Here is a 19,904-nt window from a genome sequence, read left to right on the forward strand (position 1 = left end):
GTGTCCTCTCGGACAAGCTGTGCTGGTTTTCTCCCCTACCTCTTGGACAAGTTGTGATGGTCTTATCCCTTACCCAGTCTTTACTCCCCTCCACACACACCAGGTACCCGTGGAGGCGTGGTATTTTCAGAAGTGGGCGTGGCCTATTTTTCATCAGGCCGAAGCTCACTCGGCTGCAGGTAGTTTAGCCATACCAAGGAACCTAGTTCCCAAACCTACAAACCAACATGAAGAAAGAACACAAATTCCCACCACATGGGGAGGACAACAAAAAGAATCCAGAAGCAAGCCTCTGTTGATACTGCTCACCTACGGGATCTCTCTGACAAAGAATTCAGATACAAAGTCATGAAGATGTTCAATCAACTCAATGAAACAGTCAGACATATATCCAGTAACATGACAGAAAAAAATCGACAAATTACGGGAAGAAATGAGAGCAGAAATGTTACGAATAAAAGATTCCATATATGAAATGAAAAACTTATTCTGTGCCCTCAACAGTAGAATGAACACAGTTGAAGAGATAATCAGTGAGCTGGAAGATCAGCTGCACCAAGCCAACAGGCATCAACAAAGAGCGGAAAGGGACCTCAAAATAGCTCTACAGAGAATCGGAGTCCTAGGAGATGATTCCAAGAGGAACAACATTAGAATCATTGGACTACCAGAAGCTCAGGGAAACAATCCCAATGAAAAAAATACTGTTAAACAGATCATTGCTTAAAAAATTCCCAGACCTCGACAATGCAGCCAGTCAGGTTCAAGGAGACCAAAGAGTGCCAGCTAAAAGAGACCCTAACAAAAACACTCCAAGACATATCATAGTTAGAATGATCAATGATGCCGATAGAGATACAATACTCCAAGCAGCAAGGTCAAAGAAGGAAATCACATACAAAAAAGCACCCGTTAGATTCACAGCAGACCTATCAGAGGAAATCATCCAAGCCCAAAGGCAATGGTGGGATATAGTGAAAAAACTCACTAAAATTAATGCTTCACCACGAATATTCTATCCAGCTAAACTCTCACTCAATACCAAAGGAACGATACACTATTTTCTAGATAAACAGCAGCTCAAAGACTTCATAGACTCAAAACAAAACCTAAAAGAAGGACGAAAGGGGCTAGTATAAGACAAGACAAATCCTACAAGCACAACACACCCTTACAGAAAGATGACACAAAACCCCATAACAATAGTCTCTGAACGTCAACAGTCTAAACTGACCAATTAAGAGACACAGAGTGGCAAAAATGGATTCAGAGACAGAACTCAACATTCTGATGCCTACAAGAAACTCATCTCAATAATCAGAGCAAACACATACTCAAAGTGAAAGGATGGAAAACAATCCTGCAAGCAAACAGCTCCCTCAAAAAAGCTGGGGTGTCCATACTAGTATCCAACAACATTAATTTCACGTTGAAAAAGATTAGAAGGGACAGCGAAGACTATTTTCTCTTAATCCAGGAATAAGTACAACAGGAAGAAATCCCACTTTTAAATGTATAAGCACCTAATAAGGGAACAGCTAAATACTTAAAACAAATGTTACCAAATTTAAGGAGGACATGCTAGCAATACAACAGTAGCTGGAGATTTCAACATCACCTTATCACCTCTGAATAGAACAACAGGAACAAAACTCAGGAAAGAAACATCGGATTTGAAAGAAGAAAAAGAAGAGAAAGGACTTATAGACCTGTAGTGGGCTTTACACTCCAAAAAGAAAGAATACACATTCTTCTCCAGTGTGCATGGAACATTTTCCAAAATAGACCATATGCTAGGCTACAAAACATACCTCAGAAGAATCAGGAAGATAGAAATACTACCAACAATCTTTTCAGACCATGATGCACTGAGAAAAGAAGTGAATCACACAAAGATACGAAGCACCAAATCAAACACCTGGAAATTAAACAACTCAATGCTGAACAGCGAGTGGATCAGGAAGGAAGTCAAGGACGAAATCAAAAGATACTTCGAAGCAAATGAGAATAAAGACACAAGCTACCAGAACTGATGGAATGCAGCTAAAGCCGTATTAAGGGGGAAAATTTATAGTTCTGCAAGCATATCTCAAGATGGAAGAAAGGATACACATAAACAACTTGACTTCACAGCTCAAGATCTTAGAATAGGATCAATAGAAGGAACCCAAATCAGGCAGATGGAAAGAGATCATAAAACTAAGAGCAGAAATCAACAATATTGAAACCAAAGAAACAATTCCGAAAGATCAATGAAACCAAGAGCTTGTTCTTCGAGAAAATAAAGAAGATAGACAAAACACTAGCAACACTCACAAAAAAAAAAACAGAGATAGAGAACCCTAATAAGTCGAATCAGAAATAAGAATGGGGATATCACAAAAACCAAAGAAATTCAAAGGATCATCAGAGACTACTTTGAAAGTCTGTATACCACGAAACAAGAGAACCTAGAAGAATGGATATAGACCTGGATTTTTATAAACTCCCAAAGATGAATCAAGAAGATATAGAGTACCTGAATAGACCTGTTAACATCAAGGAAATTGAAACTCTAATGAAAAGTCTTCCCAAAAACAAAACCCCAGGTCCGGATGGATTCACTAGCGAATTTTTTCAAACATTTAAAGAGGACCTTTTGCCAATTTTTCCTCAACCTTTACCAGGAAATTGAAAAAACAGAAACTCTCCAAAACAGTTACTATTAAGGCCATATCTCTCTAATACCAAAAGGAAACAAAGAAACCACAAGAAAAGAAAACTACAGGCCAATATCCCTGATGAACACAGTTGCAAAGATTCTCAACAAAATACCAGCAAATAGAATTCAACAACTCATCAAAAAGATCATACACCATGACCAAGTGGGATTCATCCCGGGATGCAAGGATGATTTAACACTAGGAAATGAATCAACATTATCCATCATATCAATAAAAAATATTAAAACCATATGATCACATCAGTAGATGCAGATAAAACATTTGAGAAGATCCAGCACTCGTTTATGATGAAAACCCTCGCTAAAATGGGGATAGAGAGGAATTTCCTCTATAGCGTTAAAGCAATCTACTAAAAGCCTAAAGCAAACAACATCCCCCATAGGGAAAAACTGAGAGTCTTCCCCCTAAGATCAGGGATGAGAGAAGGATGCCCACTCTCCACTGCTGTTCAATATAGTACTAGAAGTACTTGCAATAGTCATTAGGCAAGAAAAAGATATTAAGGTCATCCAGGTAGGAAACGAAGAAATCAAGCTTTCAATATTTGCAGATGATATGATACTATACTTAGAGAACCCTAAAACCTGGACCAAGAAACTCCTAGAAACAATACACTTATATAGTAAAGTTGCAGGCTATAAAATCAATCAATACCCAAAATTCATGGCTTCCCATACACAAATAGTGAAAGAGAAGAAAGTGACATGAATAAAACATTCCTGTTTACAGCTGTGCCCCAGAAAACCAAGTACCTCAAAATCAGTTTAATTAAGGAAGTAAAGGACCTGTACAAAGAAAACTACAAAACACTACTTCAGGAAATAAAGAAGGACACGAGGAAATGGAAAAATATCCTCTGTTCATGGATCGGGAGAATTGACATTGTCAAAATGGCAATAATTCCCAAAGCACTGCACAAATTCAAGGCAATCCCTATTACGATACCCATGACATTCTTCAAAGAAATGGGGCAAACACTTCTGAAATTCATATGGAACAATAAGCCCCCACGAATAGCAAAAGCAATACTTGGGAAAAAGAAAATGGGAGGAATCAACCTTTCCAACTTCAAAATCTACTACAAAGCAGTAATACTTAAAACAGCATTGTACTGGAAAAAAGGCAGAGCTGTAGACCAATGGAACAGGGTTGAATATACTGATATCTCCCTCCAAGCATTAGATGATCATATCATCTAATCTTTGATAAGGGGGCAATAAAAGTGAAGTGGAGCAGGGAAAGCCTCTTTATCAAATTGAGCTGGAAAAATTAGAGGGCTACATACCAAAAAGTGGGCTCAGATCTCTGCCTAACGCCATGTACAAAAGTAAGATCAAAGTGGATTAAAGACCTCAACATCATACCTGAATCAATAAAGTTCATTGAAGAAAAAATTGGCAAAATCTTCCATGGCATTGAAGCTAATGGTATCTTCAAAGAAGTCACACCACTGGCCAAGCAAGTGAATTGCCACATCCAACCCCATCAAAAAATGGCATGACGAAATGAACAAAAACTTCCTCAAAGAAGAAATCCAAATGGCTAAAAAGCACATGAGAAAATGCTCCACATCATTAATTATAAGGGAAATGCAGATCAAAACCACAATGAGATATCATTTCACACCACAGAGACTAGCTCATATCCACAAGAACAAAAGCAACCAGTGCTGGTGTGAATTTGGAGAGAAAGGGACACTGCTTCACTGCCGGTGGGAATGCCGACTGGTTCAGCCCTTTTGAAAAACAGTATGGAAAATTCTCAAAAAATTAGAAATTGAGCTCCCATTTGACCCAGCAATACCACTCCTGGGTATATATCACAGAGAAGTAAAAATGTATAGTCAAAATGACATCTGCACTTGTTTGTTCATTGCAGCACTCTTTAAAATAGCCAGAATCTGGAAAAAACCTGTATACTCAAGAACAGATGACTGGTTAAAGAAACATTGGTACATTTACACAATGGAGTACTATGTAGAAGTTAGAAAAGATGAATTCATGAAATTTTCATACAAGTGGTACTATACACAAAGTATCATGTTAAGTGAAATCAGTCAGAAAGAGAGGGATAGACATAGAAACATTGCATTCATCTGGGCAACATAGTGTAATAAAATAGGAGACTAACATCCAAGAATAGCCAAGATTAGTACCAGGAATTTTGCTCCATGGCTTGGAGGCCAGCCAAACATGCTAGGGGAAAAGGCAGCTCAGATAGATAAGGGAGCACCAAATAAAGGGTGTTAGGAGGATCCCCCCAGGATGGGAGAAGCATGCTGAAAGTGGACTATAGCACAAACATGATTCCCACTCAATGCCTATTCCCAAACTACAACACCCAATAAAAAGAGATAGAACAGAGGGTAATGCCCTGCCAAAGAGGCAGGGTGGGATGGGGGGATGGCGTGTGGGAGGGATACTCGGACCCGTGGTGGTGGGAAATGGGCACTGGTGGAGGAATGGGTAATTTATCATTGTATAATTGAAACCCAAGCACAAAATCCGTAAGTCTACAATTGTACCTCATGGTGTTTCACTAATAAAATTTTTTTAAAAAATTCATTAAATATCTCAATATCAGACTGGAAACCATAAGGTACATTGAAGAAAAAGTTGGAAAAACCATTCATGATATTGAAGTTAATGGTATCTTCAAAGATGTCACGCCACTGGCAAAGCAAGTGAAAACAGAGATAGACAAATGGGCTATCTTAAACTAAGAAGCTTCTGCACCTCAAAAGAAACGGTGAACAAAATACAAAGACGTTTACAGAATGGGAAAGGATATTCGCCGAATACACACCTGACAAGCGGTTGATATCAAGGATATACAAGGTACTGGTTGAACTCCACAAGAAGAAAACATCCAACCCCATCAAAAAATGTGACCACGAAATGAACAGAAACTTTCTCAAAGCAGAAATCCAAATGGCTAAAAGGCACATGAGAAAATGCTCTACATCATTAATCATCAGGGAGATGCAGATCAAAACCACAATGAGATACCATCTCACACCACAGAGACAGGCCCACATCCAAAAGACCAAAAGCAACCGTAAATGGCACAGATGTGTGAGAAAGGAACCCTCCTTCACTGCTGGTTTGAATGCCAACAGGTTCAGCCCTTTTGGAAAACAGTATGCACGATTCTCAAAAAATTAGAAATTGAGCTCCCGTGTGACCCAGCAATACCACTCCTGGGAATATATTCCAGAGAAAAAAAGTATAATCGAAGCGACATCTTGTTTGTTCATTGCAGCACTGTTTATAATAGCCAGAATCTGGAAAAAAACTGAGTGTCCGCGAACAAATGACTGGTTAAAGAAACTTTGGTACATTTACACAATGGAGAACTATGTAGCTGTTAGAAAAGATGAGTCATGAAATTTACATACAAGTGGTACTACATGTAAAGTATCTTGTTAAGTGAAATTAGTCAGAAAGAGAGGGATAGACATAGAAATATTGCATTCATCTGGGGAACATAAAGTAACAAAATATGAGTCTAACACCCAAAAGTGGCCGAGATTAGTACCAGGAATTTTGTTTCATGGCTTGGAGGCCAGCCAAACATGCCAGGAGAAAAGGCAGCTCAGATAGAGAAGGGAGTACCAAATAAAGGGTGTTAGGCGGATCCTCCCAGGATGGGAGAAGCATGCTGAAAGTGGACAATAGCCCAAACATGATTGCCACTCAATGCCTATTTGCAAACACAACACCCAAAAGGAGAGAGAGAGAATCAAAAGGAATGCCTTGCCACAGAGGCAGGGCGGGATGGGGAGTTGGGGGGTGGGAGGGATATTGGGACCCGTGGTGGTGGAATATGGGCACTGGTGGAGGAATGGGTACTTGATCATCGTATAACTGAAACCCAAGCACAAAAATTTGTAAGTCTACAACTGTACCTCATGGTGTTTACTGATAAAAATTTTAAAAAAAGAAATATTAATATTAAAAATAAGCCACAGTGGCTGGAGCGATAGCACAGTGGGTAGGAAGTTTGCCTTGCACACAGCCGACCTGAGTTCGATTCCCAGCATCCCATATGGTCCCCTGAGCACTGCCAGGAATAATTCCTGAGTGCAGATCCAGGAATAACCCCTGTGCATCGCCGGGTGTGACCCAAAAAAGCTAAATAAATAAATAAAGATAAGCCACGAAATAAAGAACAAATGTATCAACATTGAGCATATAATTGGAAAGGAAGTATACCTCCAGTATTTTGGTAGGTAATACGCTGTGGGATAGTGCCCAAATTTTCACTTAAAATGATGAAATAATCATCAACAGCATCAAGATTATAGATTACAGTAAAATTACATTGCTGATAAACATTCATTATATTCTACATTTAATTCTCAAACATATTTTTAAGATTTCACAATATAAGCTGTAGTGAGGGTGAGTTACACCAGGAATTAAAACCATTTCAGTCATTTCGCATAAGCCAGACATTTAGACGCTCCTTCTGGTACCAGCTTAATCTCCTAAAATAGAATGAAAGAAGAGTTTGCAAACATTTCATCATATCACTTGCTTCAACCCTAGTCATTGCAGTTAAACATGACATTATTGAAACTCCAGCAGAAACTAATGAGGAACCTTTGAAAAGTCTTAAGTTTATTTAGAGGATATAGAAAAGGTATGTTTTTAATTAAAAAGTTTGCACTGAAATGATTATGAATTGGAAAAGCAAGCGGAATAATTTAAAATATGGTAAATGGCAACAACACTCAGGAAGTGTCATAGGTAGAAAATAGACAAAGTAGTAAAATCTATGCCACTGTTTGAGATGCTGAGGAGTTCCTGATCATAATGCACACTGTGATGCTAAGAATTATTCAGTAAAATAAATCAATGAAATAATTCAGCACTCTGTTCTTTGTTCAACTAATTAGGGACTTATCGTACTTATTCTTTTATGTCTAATATTAAAAAATGGTATTGACTTTTTCTCTATAGTATATATAGCACTATCATGTCTACTTCTATCAGTAAAGGTAAAGGTCACCTCCAAAACATCCGTGTACACTATGAGAAAAATATTTTTGCATTGAATATAAAGGTTCAATTAAGTTTAATAAATGTTAGAAAATGTATTTCTATTCTCCCTTAGATATGTTTTGAACATTCATTGATTTGGAAAGCTAATGTTTTATTACCGAAGAATTATTTCTCCAGGCTCTATTAAAGTTAAAATGAACTCTTTAATTTCCAAAAACACAAAAACAGTGTTTTAGTTTTACATATTTTGTTTGGCTTTTTGGGTCACACAAGCGAAGCTCAAGGCTTAGTCCTGGTGATGAACTAAGGACTTCCTCCTAATGTTGCTCAGGGAAACATATGGGAAGCCAGGAATCAAATCTCCCTGGGCTGCATGTAAGGCAAACACGCTCCCCAGTGTACTATCACTCTGACCCCAACATTATGTTTTCTTTATGTTACAGAATTCTTTAACCTCTGGGCCAGAGAAATAGTACTACATGTAGGATGAATGTCTTACATGACCTGACCATTCAATTCCTGGTAATTCCTGGCACCACATATAGATCTTTGAACCACTGAGTGCGATCCCTCAACACATAGCCAAAATTAGTAGTGAGTACACTGTGTATGAAAAAAGGATGTTAAAAAAAAACCACTATAGATTTTTTTTTGAGGAGCCATGGGACCTAAGAATATTTTATTTTATTTTTGTTTTATTAGTGAAACACCATGAAGTACAGTTGGAGATTTACAATTTATTGTGCTTGGGTTTCGATTATACAATGATCAAATACCCATCCCTCCACCAGTGCCCACTTTCCACCACCATGGATAATATCCCTCCCACCCCTACCCCCACCCCAACCAACCCTGCCTCTGTGGCAAGGCATTCCCTTCTGTTATCTCTCTCCTTTTGGGTGTTGTGGTCTGCAAAAGAGGCATTGAGTGGCAAACATGTTCAGTCCATAGTCTACTTTCAATATGCATCTCCCATGCTGGGAGGATCCTCCAAACACCCTTTATTTGGTGCTCCCTTCTCTATCTGAGCCGCCCTTTCCATTAGAATGCCCGGCTGGCCTCTAAGCTATGGAGTAATCCTCCTGGTGCTGATCTCAACTATTCTTGGGTATTAATCTTATATTTTTTTACTTTATATCCCCCAGATGAATGCAATCTTTCTATGTATATCCCTCTCTTTCTGACTCATTTCACTTAGCATGATAATTTCCATGTTGTACCACTTGTATGTAAATTTCATGACTTCATCTTTTCTAAGAGCTACATAGTACTCCATTGTGTAGATGTACCAAAGTTTCTTTAACCAGTCATCTGTTCTTGGGCATTCAGGTTTCTTCCAGTTAGTTTCTGGCTATTGTAAAGAATGCTGCAATGAACAAACAAGTGCAGATGTCACTTCAACTATACATTTTTGCCTCTCTGGGATATATTCCCAGGAGTGGTATTGCTGGGTCAAATGGGAGCTCAATTTCTAATATTTTGAGGATCGTCCATACTGTTTTCCAGAAGGGCTGAACCAGTTTGAAACCACTAGTTAATAAACATATTCATATTTTCTTTTATCTAAAACGGCTTCATTTATTCTAGACTCTTACTGCCATATGTAAATTTTAACAGGATTTGGTCTATCTCTCATAAAAAAGGTCCTGGATATTTTCATAGAACTACATTGAATCTTTGTAATGCTGTAGATAGGATGGCCCTATGGATAGTTTAAATCCTTCTGATACAGAACAGGCTATATGTTTCAATTTCTTTTGCCATCTTTAATTATTTAGCTATGAAATGGTTTTTATTTCTTTCTTTTGCTTAGCAATGAAATTATTTTATTTATTTTTTTTCAATATTCTATTCATTATACACATAGAAAAACGCCATGAATTTCTAATTTTTGGTTTTTCAGTCTTTCATTACTATAAAAAATGTAGATTATAAACTATAAAACTGACCTTATCATGATTTTGAAAAAGTCAAGTCATTGTCCTTCATTTATCAGTAACAATTCAAAACTAATTTTATGATTAAAAAGCAATCTTATATTAATTTTTATTTAATCACTGTGACTTGCAATTTTATTTATGATTGGGGTTTAGATATACAATGTTCGAACACTAATCCCTTCACTAGTATCCCCTTCCCACCACTAATGTCACAAAGAGGCATTTTTTTAATTTAATTGGTTTGGTTTCTTTTTTAAATCAAACTATAGTTTGGAACAGGTTAGTTTATATTCACGAAGAAATGTGAAATTCAATAATAACTGTTTTTATCTGAACTAGCAAAGCGTAGTTAAATATTCTTAGTTTTCTTAAAGATTGCTTTGCTAAAGTTATATGTAAAAATGTAAATAATATCAGAACCTGATACAGATAGTAAAATGAACTAGCAGAATGGGTCCAGTGAGTTATTACATAGGTTAAGCACTTGACTTGCATGCAGCCAACTTGGGTTCAAATCCCCAGTACCACCAATGGCTCCTCAAGCGCACACAGGAATGATATCTGATCACAGAGCCCGGAGAAAACCCTGACCACCTCTACTTGTGCCTCCTCAAAAATAATTAATGTTGGAAACATAATTATTGGAATTAATGATTTCATTTATCATAAATTTATTTATTATTAATTAATCATAAATTATCAAAATCCAGCTCCCGGAGTAGAACAGTGCAGTCTGCCCCCGCGCCTGGTTGTTCCCCCCCAGGGCCCGTTGGAGGGGAGCGGGTTGAGCTTTCCTCCCCGCCCGGACCAGGGCTCTGGCAGCCGAAGACCTCCAGAACCAGCCACCACCATGCTGAGACCACTCTCCGCACACCTGAAGGTACAGGCAGAGGGACAAATCCACGCGGGTTCCGGGGCCGAGATCTCCCAGCCTACTCGGATTGGAGTCGAGCATCCTCCACCCAGATCTTCCAAATTCCAGTAGGCGGGGGTCACACCCACAACCTGGCCCCCTGGCGCCGTGTAATCCCATCAACGGCCAAGACTCAGAAACTATAAAATCCACCTCCTGGAACCGCGCGGCCGCATTCGCGGCCACGCGACATCTTATCAGGACATCTTTTATGACATCTTATCATTTCATTCCTACTTTGGACAAACTTGCAGGCTATCGAATGTAGCCTGCCCACAGGACAGAGTCTGGCAAACTCCCCATGGCGTACCAAATATTCCAAATACCAGTAACAATGATGGGTCTCATTCTCCTAAAGAGCCCTGAATATAGTCTCAGGGTTAGGATGAAAGAGACGTTACTGGGGCCTGCTCGAGGCAATCGACAAATAACAGGATGATGAAATGAAAAAAATTTATCATAAATCATTTTATTTATAATTCATTCATTCACACATGATTTCATTTATATTATATTCAGCGAATAAGTGATTGGTAGTGTTTTACTGGTTAACACTCTGAAGCCCTTCTTAGAGGCTATTGAAGATAACTTCCACTCAACAGTCACTCTAAAGAACCCAAAAGGCACTTTTATTCAGAAAAAAATAAGTCAACATAGCAGATAGTATAGAAAATAAGATATTGCTAAAAAGTCAGAACTTGACGTTTTTCTCACTAAGAATAGGATCTTAGTCAACTGGGTCTAGACAGGATGAAATGACATTAGCATTACTTACATTAAGGTTATTAATGCTTAGCTAAGAAATTGTCTGATTACAATCCATATTGGGATAACAGAGACAGTCAAAATTTTCAGCAAATTCTTTCACATCTAGATTTGTAAAATTCTCATTCACTTTGGACTCTTTAATGTCCCCATGTCCAATCCTAAATGTTTCTTCTTTCAGATGAAGATAGTCAGTTGAGTTCCAATCTTTCCTTTTACATATTCCTTGCCCTTTACAAAGCACTTGGCTACACCTTTCGGCCTCACGGGTAACATTCAGTAAGTAAGGATTTAGGACATCATTCAGGTAATTGGTTAGATTGTTGCATGAATTCTGTAATTAAAAAGTTGAGAGTATCAAAGGACAAGGTAACATGTATAAGAATGGATTCACTGTGTGAAGCGCTGTCTAAACAATAACAAAAAAAGAGGGCCTGAGTAATAGTAAAACAGGGTGGGCATTCGCCTTACAGGTAGGTGACCAGTTCAATATCCAGCATCCCATATGGTCCCCTGAACACTGTTTGGTATAATTCCTGAGTTTTGAGCCAGGAGTAACTCTTGAGTATCACTGGGTATGACACCCAAAACAAAATAAATGAATGAATTTTTTAAAAAAAGAACAACAAAAAGAGCACCAACAAATGAAATTCAGCAAGAGAGAAAACACTTTTTCCTTTTATGCTTACCAGAGTCTCCTACTTCTGCGCCTAGCTGTCCTCAGGGGTCACGCGGAGAGGGCCAGGTTGAGTTTCTCTCCCCGCCCTAGCAGAGCCCCAGCAGCCGAAGACCTCCAGAACCAGTCACAGCTCTGCTGAGACCACTCTCCACACGTCTGGACAAGCCTTATGCATGAAGGAACCGTCAGAGGAACCCAGGAATGCGGGTCCCGGCACTGACCTCTCCAAACCTGTTCCGATCAGAACTGAGCCTCCTGCACCCAGATCCCCCATGTTCCAGTATGTAGGCGTCATACCCACCAGCTGCCGCCAAGGCCAGGTGGTTTCATCATCGGCAAAGACCCAGAGACAATAAAACCCAGCTCCCGGAGGAGAACAACCCAGTCTCCTGCCCCCGTGCCTGGCTGTCCTCACTGGGGCCCCTTGGAGGGGGAGGGTTGAGTTTCTCTTCCCCACCCCGTCCCAAACAGAGCCCCAGCAGCTGAGGACCTCCTGAGCAAGCCACGGCCATGCTGCGACCACTCTCCACAAGTCCAATGGGCGTCATGCATGAAAGAAATGAAAGAACTGGCAGAGGAACCCAGGCATGTGGGTTCCGGGGCTGAGGTCTCCAAGCCTACTCGGATTGGGACTGGGCCATCTCCATCCAGACCCCCCATCTTCAAGTAGGTAGTTCTCACAACCACCAGCTGCCAAAAGCGACAGGTTGGTCCCATCAATGGTCAAGATGCAGAGACTATAAAACCCATCTCCCAGAAGCACATGGCCGCATTTTTGGTCGTGCAACATCTTATTATCTTTCCTTTGGAGAACCTGTCAGGCTACAAAAAGTATCCTGCCCACACGCAGAGTCTGGCAAATTTCCCATGTTGTACTCAATATACAAAATACTAGTAACAATGATGGGTCTAATCCTCCTAATTCTGAAAGAGCATTGAAATGACTCTTTTAAAATCTCAGGGCTACGAAGAAGGAGACGTTACTGGTGCCTGATCGAGACAATCAACGAACAACAGGATGATCTTGATCGTGATCGTGATTGCCTACACTAAAAAATGATCAAGTCTTGTTAAAGCAAAAACTCAGAACGGAGAATGCATAGTGATTAATCATTGAAATAAAGTCTCTTGAAAATGGAAGTCATATGTTTCAGGAAACATGAGTGATGCTTTAAACTATTTCTAAGTAGTTTTATATTTTAATTCATTTTATGACTTGTAAAAGATTCTGCAAAGTGTTTAACAGGATCTCTTTCTTTCAATTATTTGTTTCTGTTACTTCTTTAGGCACTGTTGAACAGTGTGACATCTGAGAAATATAAGTATGAAAAATAGTTGAAAGTACTGAAATTATCTTTTTCAATTGCAAAATGAGGAACCAAGAGGTAGTATACAATTCAAGAACCTGCCTTAAACACAGCCAATCCTGCCTCAATCCCTCAAGACCAATAGTCTTCAAGTATCATCAAAAATGAATCTTCAGAACAGAGTGAGAAGGAACCTCTCAGCATAGTTAAGAGTAAACATAAAACAGACAGAAACAAAGTTTCACATTGAAGCTTACCTAATATTTCTACCATTAAAAAATGGAAATTTTGACTAGTTTATTTATGGGCACAAAAGAACAAAAAGTTCTTTACATCTTACATGATCAATTCTGTTCTTTACATTTCCTGAAACAAGATCCTGGCTCTTGATACCATAACACTTTCTCCATGACACATATATCACCATCATGTCTACTTCTATCAATAAAGGAAAAGTTCACCTCCAAAAAATATGTGTTCCCTATGACAACACTATTTTTGCATTGAGTTTAAAGTTTCAAATAATTTTAATAAATTGGAAAATTGAATTTCTAATCTTCTCCCTTAAGAATGTTCTGAACATTTTCATTGATTTCAAAAAATAATTATCCTTTTATCATTAATTCAGGCCCAATTAAAATAAACTATGTTTCAAAGACACTTATGAACAACAATATTTTAATTTTGTATTATATTTTTGTCCTTTTGCATTTTTAAAATTTTTTGGTGACCAGACAATGCTCAGGGGATACTCCTGACTCTGAATGTAGGAATTATTTCTGCATTGCTGAGGGAGCCATATGGGATGCCAGGTTTCAAACCAGGGTTAGCCATGTACAAGGCAAATGCTCTACCTGCTTTACTACCTCTTTATCCCCAACATAATGTTTTCTTTATGTTAAACTATTCTATTACTCTTGGGCTAGAGAGGCAGTACTGTCTATAATATGCTTGTCTTACATGCTGATGACTCTTCAATTCCTGATACACATTTATACCTTTAAGCCCCTGAGAGTGATCCCCAACACATACTGAGTACCCTGTGTGTGACAAGAAGGGGAAAAAAAATCAATCTATCACTCTTGGATTTTCTAATGCATTTAAAAAACAAAGTAATTTTAGCCTAAAAGTTGTATAAAGAAACCACTAAACCCAATTTTACCCAAAAACATTGTTTTATGAAATTTACAATAAATTACAATGAAGGAATTTTGTTCAATGACTATGTATATGCATGCTCAGGTAATAATAATATAGTACTGTATCACAAACTAACAAGTGTATGTCAACTAGTGTCTTTCAAGAGTAGAAACAGAAGATTAGAAATAGAAGAGTAGGAACAGAGGATCTCATTTAAAAATTACTCAACAAAATGGAAGAACTTTGTGACAGTAGAAGTGATTTTGCTTCTCAGTAGGAATCAAATCCACAAAATACCACTTCCAGATTAAAGTCCAGAAAAGTATTATTTACTTCCAGACTAGAAAGAAAGAAAATACATCCTTCCTCTAATAGAAATAAACAAATGCTACATTATTGCATTCCATAAAACACATTGAGCACCTCTGATGTGTGAGGATCATCGCACCATTTTTATTCCTCAGAATCAAGAATGGCATTAAAATTGAGAATAGTTTTGCCCATTGCCTACAATTAGACTTACCTCACTTTTGCTGAAATTGAGGCTTCCCCATACTATAATTCCAGAAGCACCTAGAGCAATACTCTCACCAATAGTATTCACAAGATCAAACTGTTAAATGTGATAGAAAAGTGTTAAACCAATTAGAACAAAATTGAAATATTACACATAGGACATTAAACTAAAGTTAAGCAACAGAGTCTACAAATGTAATATAAATGTTTTCTTCTAACTTGATTTTATCTTTTAAAAGATTCTGTCTTCATAAAACAAAAAATATTTTCATAATGTTCATTGATCTATGTCAAAAAAAGAAGATACAGAAATGATTGCACAGTGAATAGGTAAGGCACTTTGTTGGCAGGTTCTGGCATACCTTAGATCCCTGTACCCCATATGGTACTCTGAGCATTTTTAGGCCGTCTGTGGCAAGATAATTGGAAAAAGGGACAAAAACTATGAAAGAATGAAGGAGGGAAGGGAGGAAAGAGAAAAGGAAGGAAAGAAGGAAGGAAGAAAGGAAGGAAGGAAGGAAGGAAGGGAGGGAGGGAGGGAGGGAGGGAGGGAGGGAGGGGGGAAGGAGGGAGGATGGGAGAAAGAGAGGAAGGGAGGGAGGGAGGCAGAGAGGGAAGACCACTTATAAAAAGAAAAGTCAAGGCTAGAATAAATTTCTGCACATCAACTATACCTCATTCTCATTGGAAGCTATATACGATTGAATTAAAAGTCAAACATAGTTTTATTTTACACTTCTATCATTATATGGTGAATTGGTTCTACCTCAAGTGTACTAAAATGTAAGTTTTATTCCCTTCAAAAATAATGTTTAATTCCACTGAACACAATGTCATGACCCATGGTTTGCATTGATTTTCTTACCTCAGAAAGAAATTCTCCAGGAGAATCTGTAAAATCCGGACGGACAGACACAAAAACCGGAAGCGCATTTTCAACACCAAGCTTTGCAGATACCCGAAAAGCTTCCTGGACCCTATTTCTGGCATAGAGTGCCGCCCGTGGATTTGAACTTAAATTTTTATTCAAGTAAATGGATGGGTAAAGAGCAGTGCTTTCATTCCACAACCAGTAGAGTTGATCATTTCTTGTTTTCTCTATGTCAAAGCAACTTCCATTATATTCGCTTTTCGTATTTTGATGATTGTAACAATCAGGGAAAAGGTAAAAACCCCAATAGTTCTTAGGTCTTAATGATTTTCCGAGTTTTAAAGTCTCTAGCATGAAATCCTTTGCTGACTTTTCAAATTCTCTTTTCGCTGTATTGTTAACCTCATGTTCATTAAGACTTTTATTTTGTTTAACCAACTCAATAGATTTGTTCTTGTAAATAGTTTTTGAACCCCAATTTCTAGCCCAAGTGGGTCTCCAATCTTCCCAGTCAATAACAGCCAAGCCCACAGAACCGTTTTTTATATAATAATCAATGTCATTTCTGGCTTTTTGCAAGTGTGCTGTCAGATTTCCACACTGGGGAATACCTCCATTCACATCTTCATTACTACTCATATTTATGTGAGGATATAGACCAAGTCTATCCACATAAAACAATGTAACATTTTGACCAGTGGTATTTTTAGTAGGATATCCTATAAATGAGTAGATGCTCAGATTTATTGTCACATTGTATTCATTAGGACATTTTTCTGTTGCAACATTCCATGCAAGAATGTAAGTAGTGTTTGGAATAATCGGCCTTGCAGAATAATTCATTGTCAAGTAAACTGGAAACATAAGGAAGGTGACCATTGCCAGAAATGATCCGTTGAACCCAACAAAGCTGTAAAGGACGATACATTTGACCTCTAGTACTTTCATGATGAAAAATAGTAATAGAAAAATGTTACCTATTCTGTGATCAATTATTTGATATTTTCAAATTTGATTTGAGATAGTAACAGAAAAGGATGATGATAACTGTGGTTCAATATATTATATTTCTTCTTTTCTTATATTTTAGTGATGGTTTGCAAATTTCTCAAACATATCTGGAAAAAATACATATTAAACCTATTTATCTGTATTATAACTTGTAAATTGTATCATACTCTGAAGATCAAGAATCATAACTTTGATGAAATATTTAAGATTAAAAAGATTTTCTTCTGTTCATATATACACAGCATGTACTGTAACTCTGAAATAAATCAATTCATTTCCTATATGAGCATTTGTCTTTATACAGTTGGATTTATATCCAAAGAGAAGATATTACTAATTGAGTCCTAGAATGATTATTAAATGTCTTTTTAACATGATAAGTAATCAGAAAACATTTGTATTTGTCTGATGACTCCACAAATAACTAAAACTACAAGAGTCACTAATTTTTCTGAACAGCAGTAGATTGCTCTCGGCTTACTCTATATAAGATCAAAATCAAGTTCCTCAAACTATTTAATTATTTCTACAATTTATTTATTGGGGATGTTAAGTTACTATAGTATTTGGACAATAAAATGACAATATCTCATATCTGCTGTGACATTTCAGTAAAGCAATATAAGTTTGAAAATCTCTGTGAAAAATGCATATAAAGGTGTTCTGAATTTGCGATCCTTACATATTGAGAATGATTAAGACCCCCATTTCAGCCTATGTTGTGATAGAAGATATTCTATGAAAAAGATGGAGAGCAACATACAATCGGGCTGAATTTTGAAACCAAAATGCCTTGCACAAAGCATCTCTTCCATTATCTTTCCTCATAACTTTTCTGGTGATTTGTGTTCATTTTAATTTCCCTAGACGCTTCAGCCTCTTACAGTCTTTTGACTTAATATACCTATAATTTGTCATATATACATGTACATTTAGACATATATGTTTATATATGCTCCTAGTACACACTTTTAGGTTAAATGTTTTTAAATGTCTACTTTATGAACCCTAAGGAAGACCACATGTGATAATATCCTTTTGCGTTGCATGTGGCAAACCGAGGGTCCTTTCTCGGATGACTATTAGCAACACTGAGAGCAGCAGAAATGATTCCACAGTGCAGTCAGGAGTATAAATTGTAAAACACTGGGTATGACCCCAAAACTAAATAAACAGGTTCCTTTGTGCATGGAAACTTAATAAAGATTATGAATTCAACTAAATATAACTCTATTTCTCTATGTGCTCATAAACTTAACTCAGAGTATGTAAGAGGGTGAACTAAAATTCACTTTTCCTTCATGCCTGGAACATAGTAAATACCAGGAATAAAAATACTGAGAGATGGATAATCAAGTTTGTTGAATAGTCCACAGTCCTACTAGGATTAAGTATTTTCTAGAGATTTTTTTTAAATTAACAGCTGTATGATCTATTAAAGAAACATTCAGATAGATATGAAACAATATAATATTCCGCTGCACGGGATTCAGATCAATGATGGAACTGTGCCTCCGAAATGTCATATATTCCTATACTGGACACATTGATGGCAAATCTCCATGAACAAGTCTTCAAGTGTCATACCTTTATCAGCAGATCGGACTACTTGAATCCTTCATTGGCTTGTCCCTTTCATCTTAGTGAATGATTTCATGAAGAAGAAAACCATCAAAACTAAATATTTAAATTGTTTTCTTTCAAATTGAAAACACCTTTCTTTATCAAAGATACTTAAATACAATTTTCTGTCTTTGATTGGTAACTGACATCATAGGTGAGAGAAACAAATGAGTTTCAGAACAAATAGAGGAAAGAAATACTTTAGAATTTGGTATTTTTACATTACATGGTAAATAAATGTAACTTTGATCATAGCGAATTCTGTTCAGAGGAGAAGAGAAAAATACTTACAAAAATCAGAAAAAATAAATATCACAGTATGAAGCTCAAATTGAGTTACTCTGAGTAGTAGCATATTGAACATATCTACAAGATATCAACAATAATTAATAATTATTATCTTTTCTAAAACAAACAATACAGTTAGTATGTAAGTGTTAAAATGTATGAGAGATGCTAAATTAAAAGAGAAAAAGTTTAATCTTTGAAATTTTCTTCACACTTTGAAGTATGCCAGATATTTGTAGATTTTCTTACCCAAGTACGAGTTAATAAAAACCTGAGCACATTTAAGCTTGCAGCTGAAAAGTACGGGCAGTTCATCTGTTGCCTCACCAAGAACAGTGGTAACCAAGAGTGCCCTTTTATAATCATCTGAGACAAGAGAAACAGGAACTGAATTCCAGGATGATGGTCAGCTAAGAACAAGGACAGTGATGACAAAATGGGAGTGCCACAGAGACTCACCAACTTACTACTCAGAGAAGGCAAAAGCACTGAAAGCAATCTCACAGAATTGGGAAAATCAACTGTTGATACATGTAGTCATATATGCTATGATATGAAGAAGGTGTCATACATCGATTTCAGAATTTAAAAACAATTTTTCATTTAAACAGTATGACTTACAATGTTACTTAAAATAATATTCCCAACTTTATTCCATCACTCCATGACCCCATTGCTCAACTAATGAAATTAAGTCCATTCCCTGCCTTCAAATTTGATAGATGTATTCACAAATTTAAGTAATTTAAATTAGTCCAATGTTTTCTGTAGTGTGGGTCTATTAGATTTTATCTTCATAATGACAAGTTTTGATCAAAGATAATATTTTATCTAACTTTGTTTGCTTAACTTGCTTTTAATAATCTATAAGTTACAGTTATATATTAAAATTAACAATTATAAAACACCTTAATCAATAAAATGTTTTATACATTGTAGTAATTCATATATTGTCATAATTTAGGAGAGATGATAGATTTTTATTATTATACCTAAGCTGTATTTTCAAATTTTATTTAATTAAAATACTATAATTTACAAAGATATTCATAGATGATCTTTAGACATACAATGTTCTCACATCAATCTCACCACTAGTGTCATCCACCAAAGATTGTAAGC

At 37.0% G+C, this 19,904-nt stretch overlaps 1 protein-coding gene across 1 annotated transcript; it reads right to left on the bottom strand.

Annotated features, from left to right (window-relative positions):
- Window positions 1-11,378: 11,378 nt before the first annotated feature.
- Window positions 11,379-16,739, bottom strand: LOC130027621 (hyaluronidase PH-20-like). Its single transcript, XM_056118471.1, has 3 exons — window positions 15,855-16,739; window positions 14,997-15,086; window positions 11,379-11,681 (listed from the first exon to the last, which is right to left on the bottom strand). The coding sequence occupies exons 1-3, from the start codon at window positions 16,737-16,739 to the stop codon at window positions 11,379-11,381; spliced, it is 1,278 nt and encodes a 425-aa protein (XP_055974446.1).
- Window positions 16,740-19,904: the final 3,165 nt, after the last annotated feature.

This window comes from Sorex fumeus, unplaced genomic scaffold (assembly GCF_029834395.1).
Source record: "Sorex fumeus unplaced genomic scaffold, SorFum_2.1 ptg000037l, whole genome shotgun sequence".
NCBI lineage: Eukaryota > Metazoa > Chordata > Mammalia > Eulipotyphla > Soricidae > Sorex > Sorex fumeus.

Excerpts from the sequence above, each read along its gene's own strand:
- LOC130027621 (XM_056118471.1), bottom strand. The coding sequence starts at position 16,739 with ATGGTCACCTTCCTTATGTTTCCAGTTTACTTGACAATGAATTATTCT. Across the intron at positions 15,087-15,854 it reads CTGGAGAATTTCTTTCTGAG|TTTGATCTTGTGAATACTAT; the intron begins GTAAGAAAATCA and ends CACATTTAACAG. Across the intron at positions 11,682-14,996 it reads TCAATTTCAGCAAAAGTGAG|AATTCATGCAACAATCTAAC; the intron begins GTAAGTCTAATT and ends TTTTAATTACAG.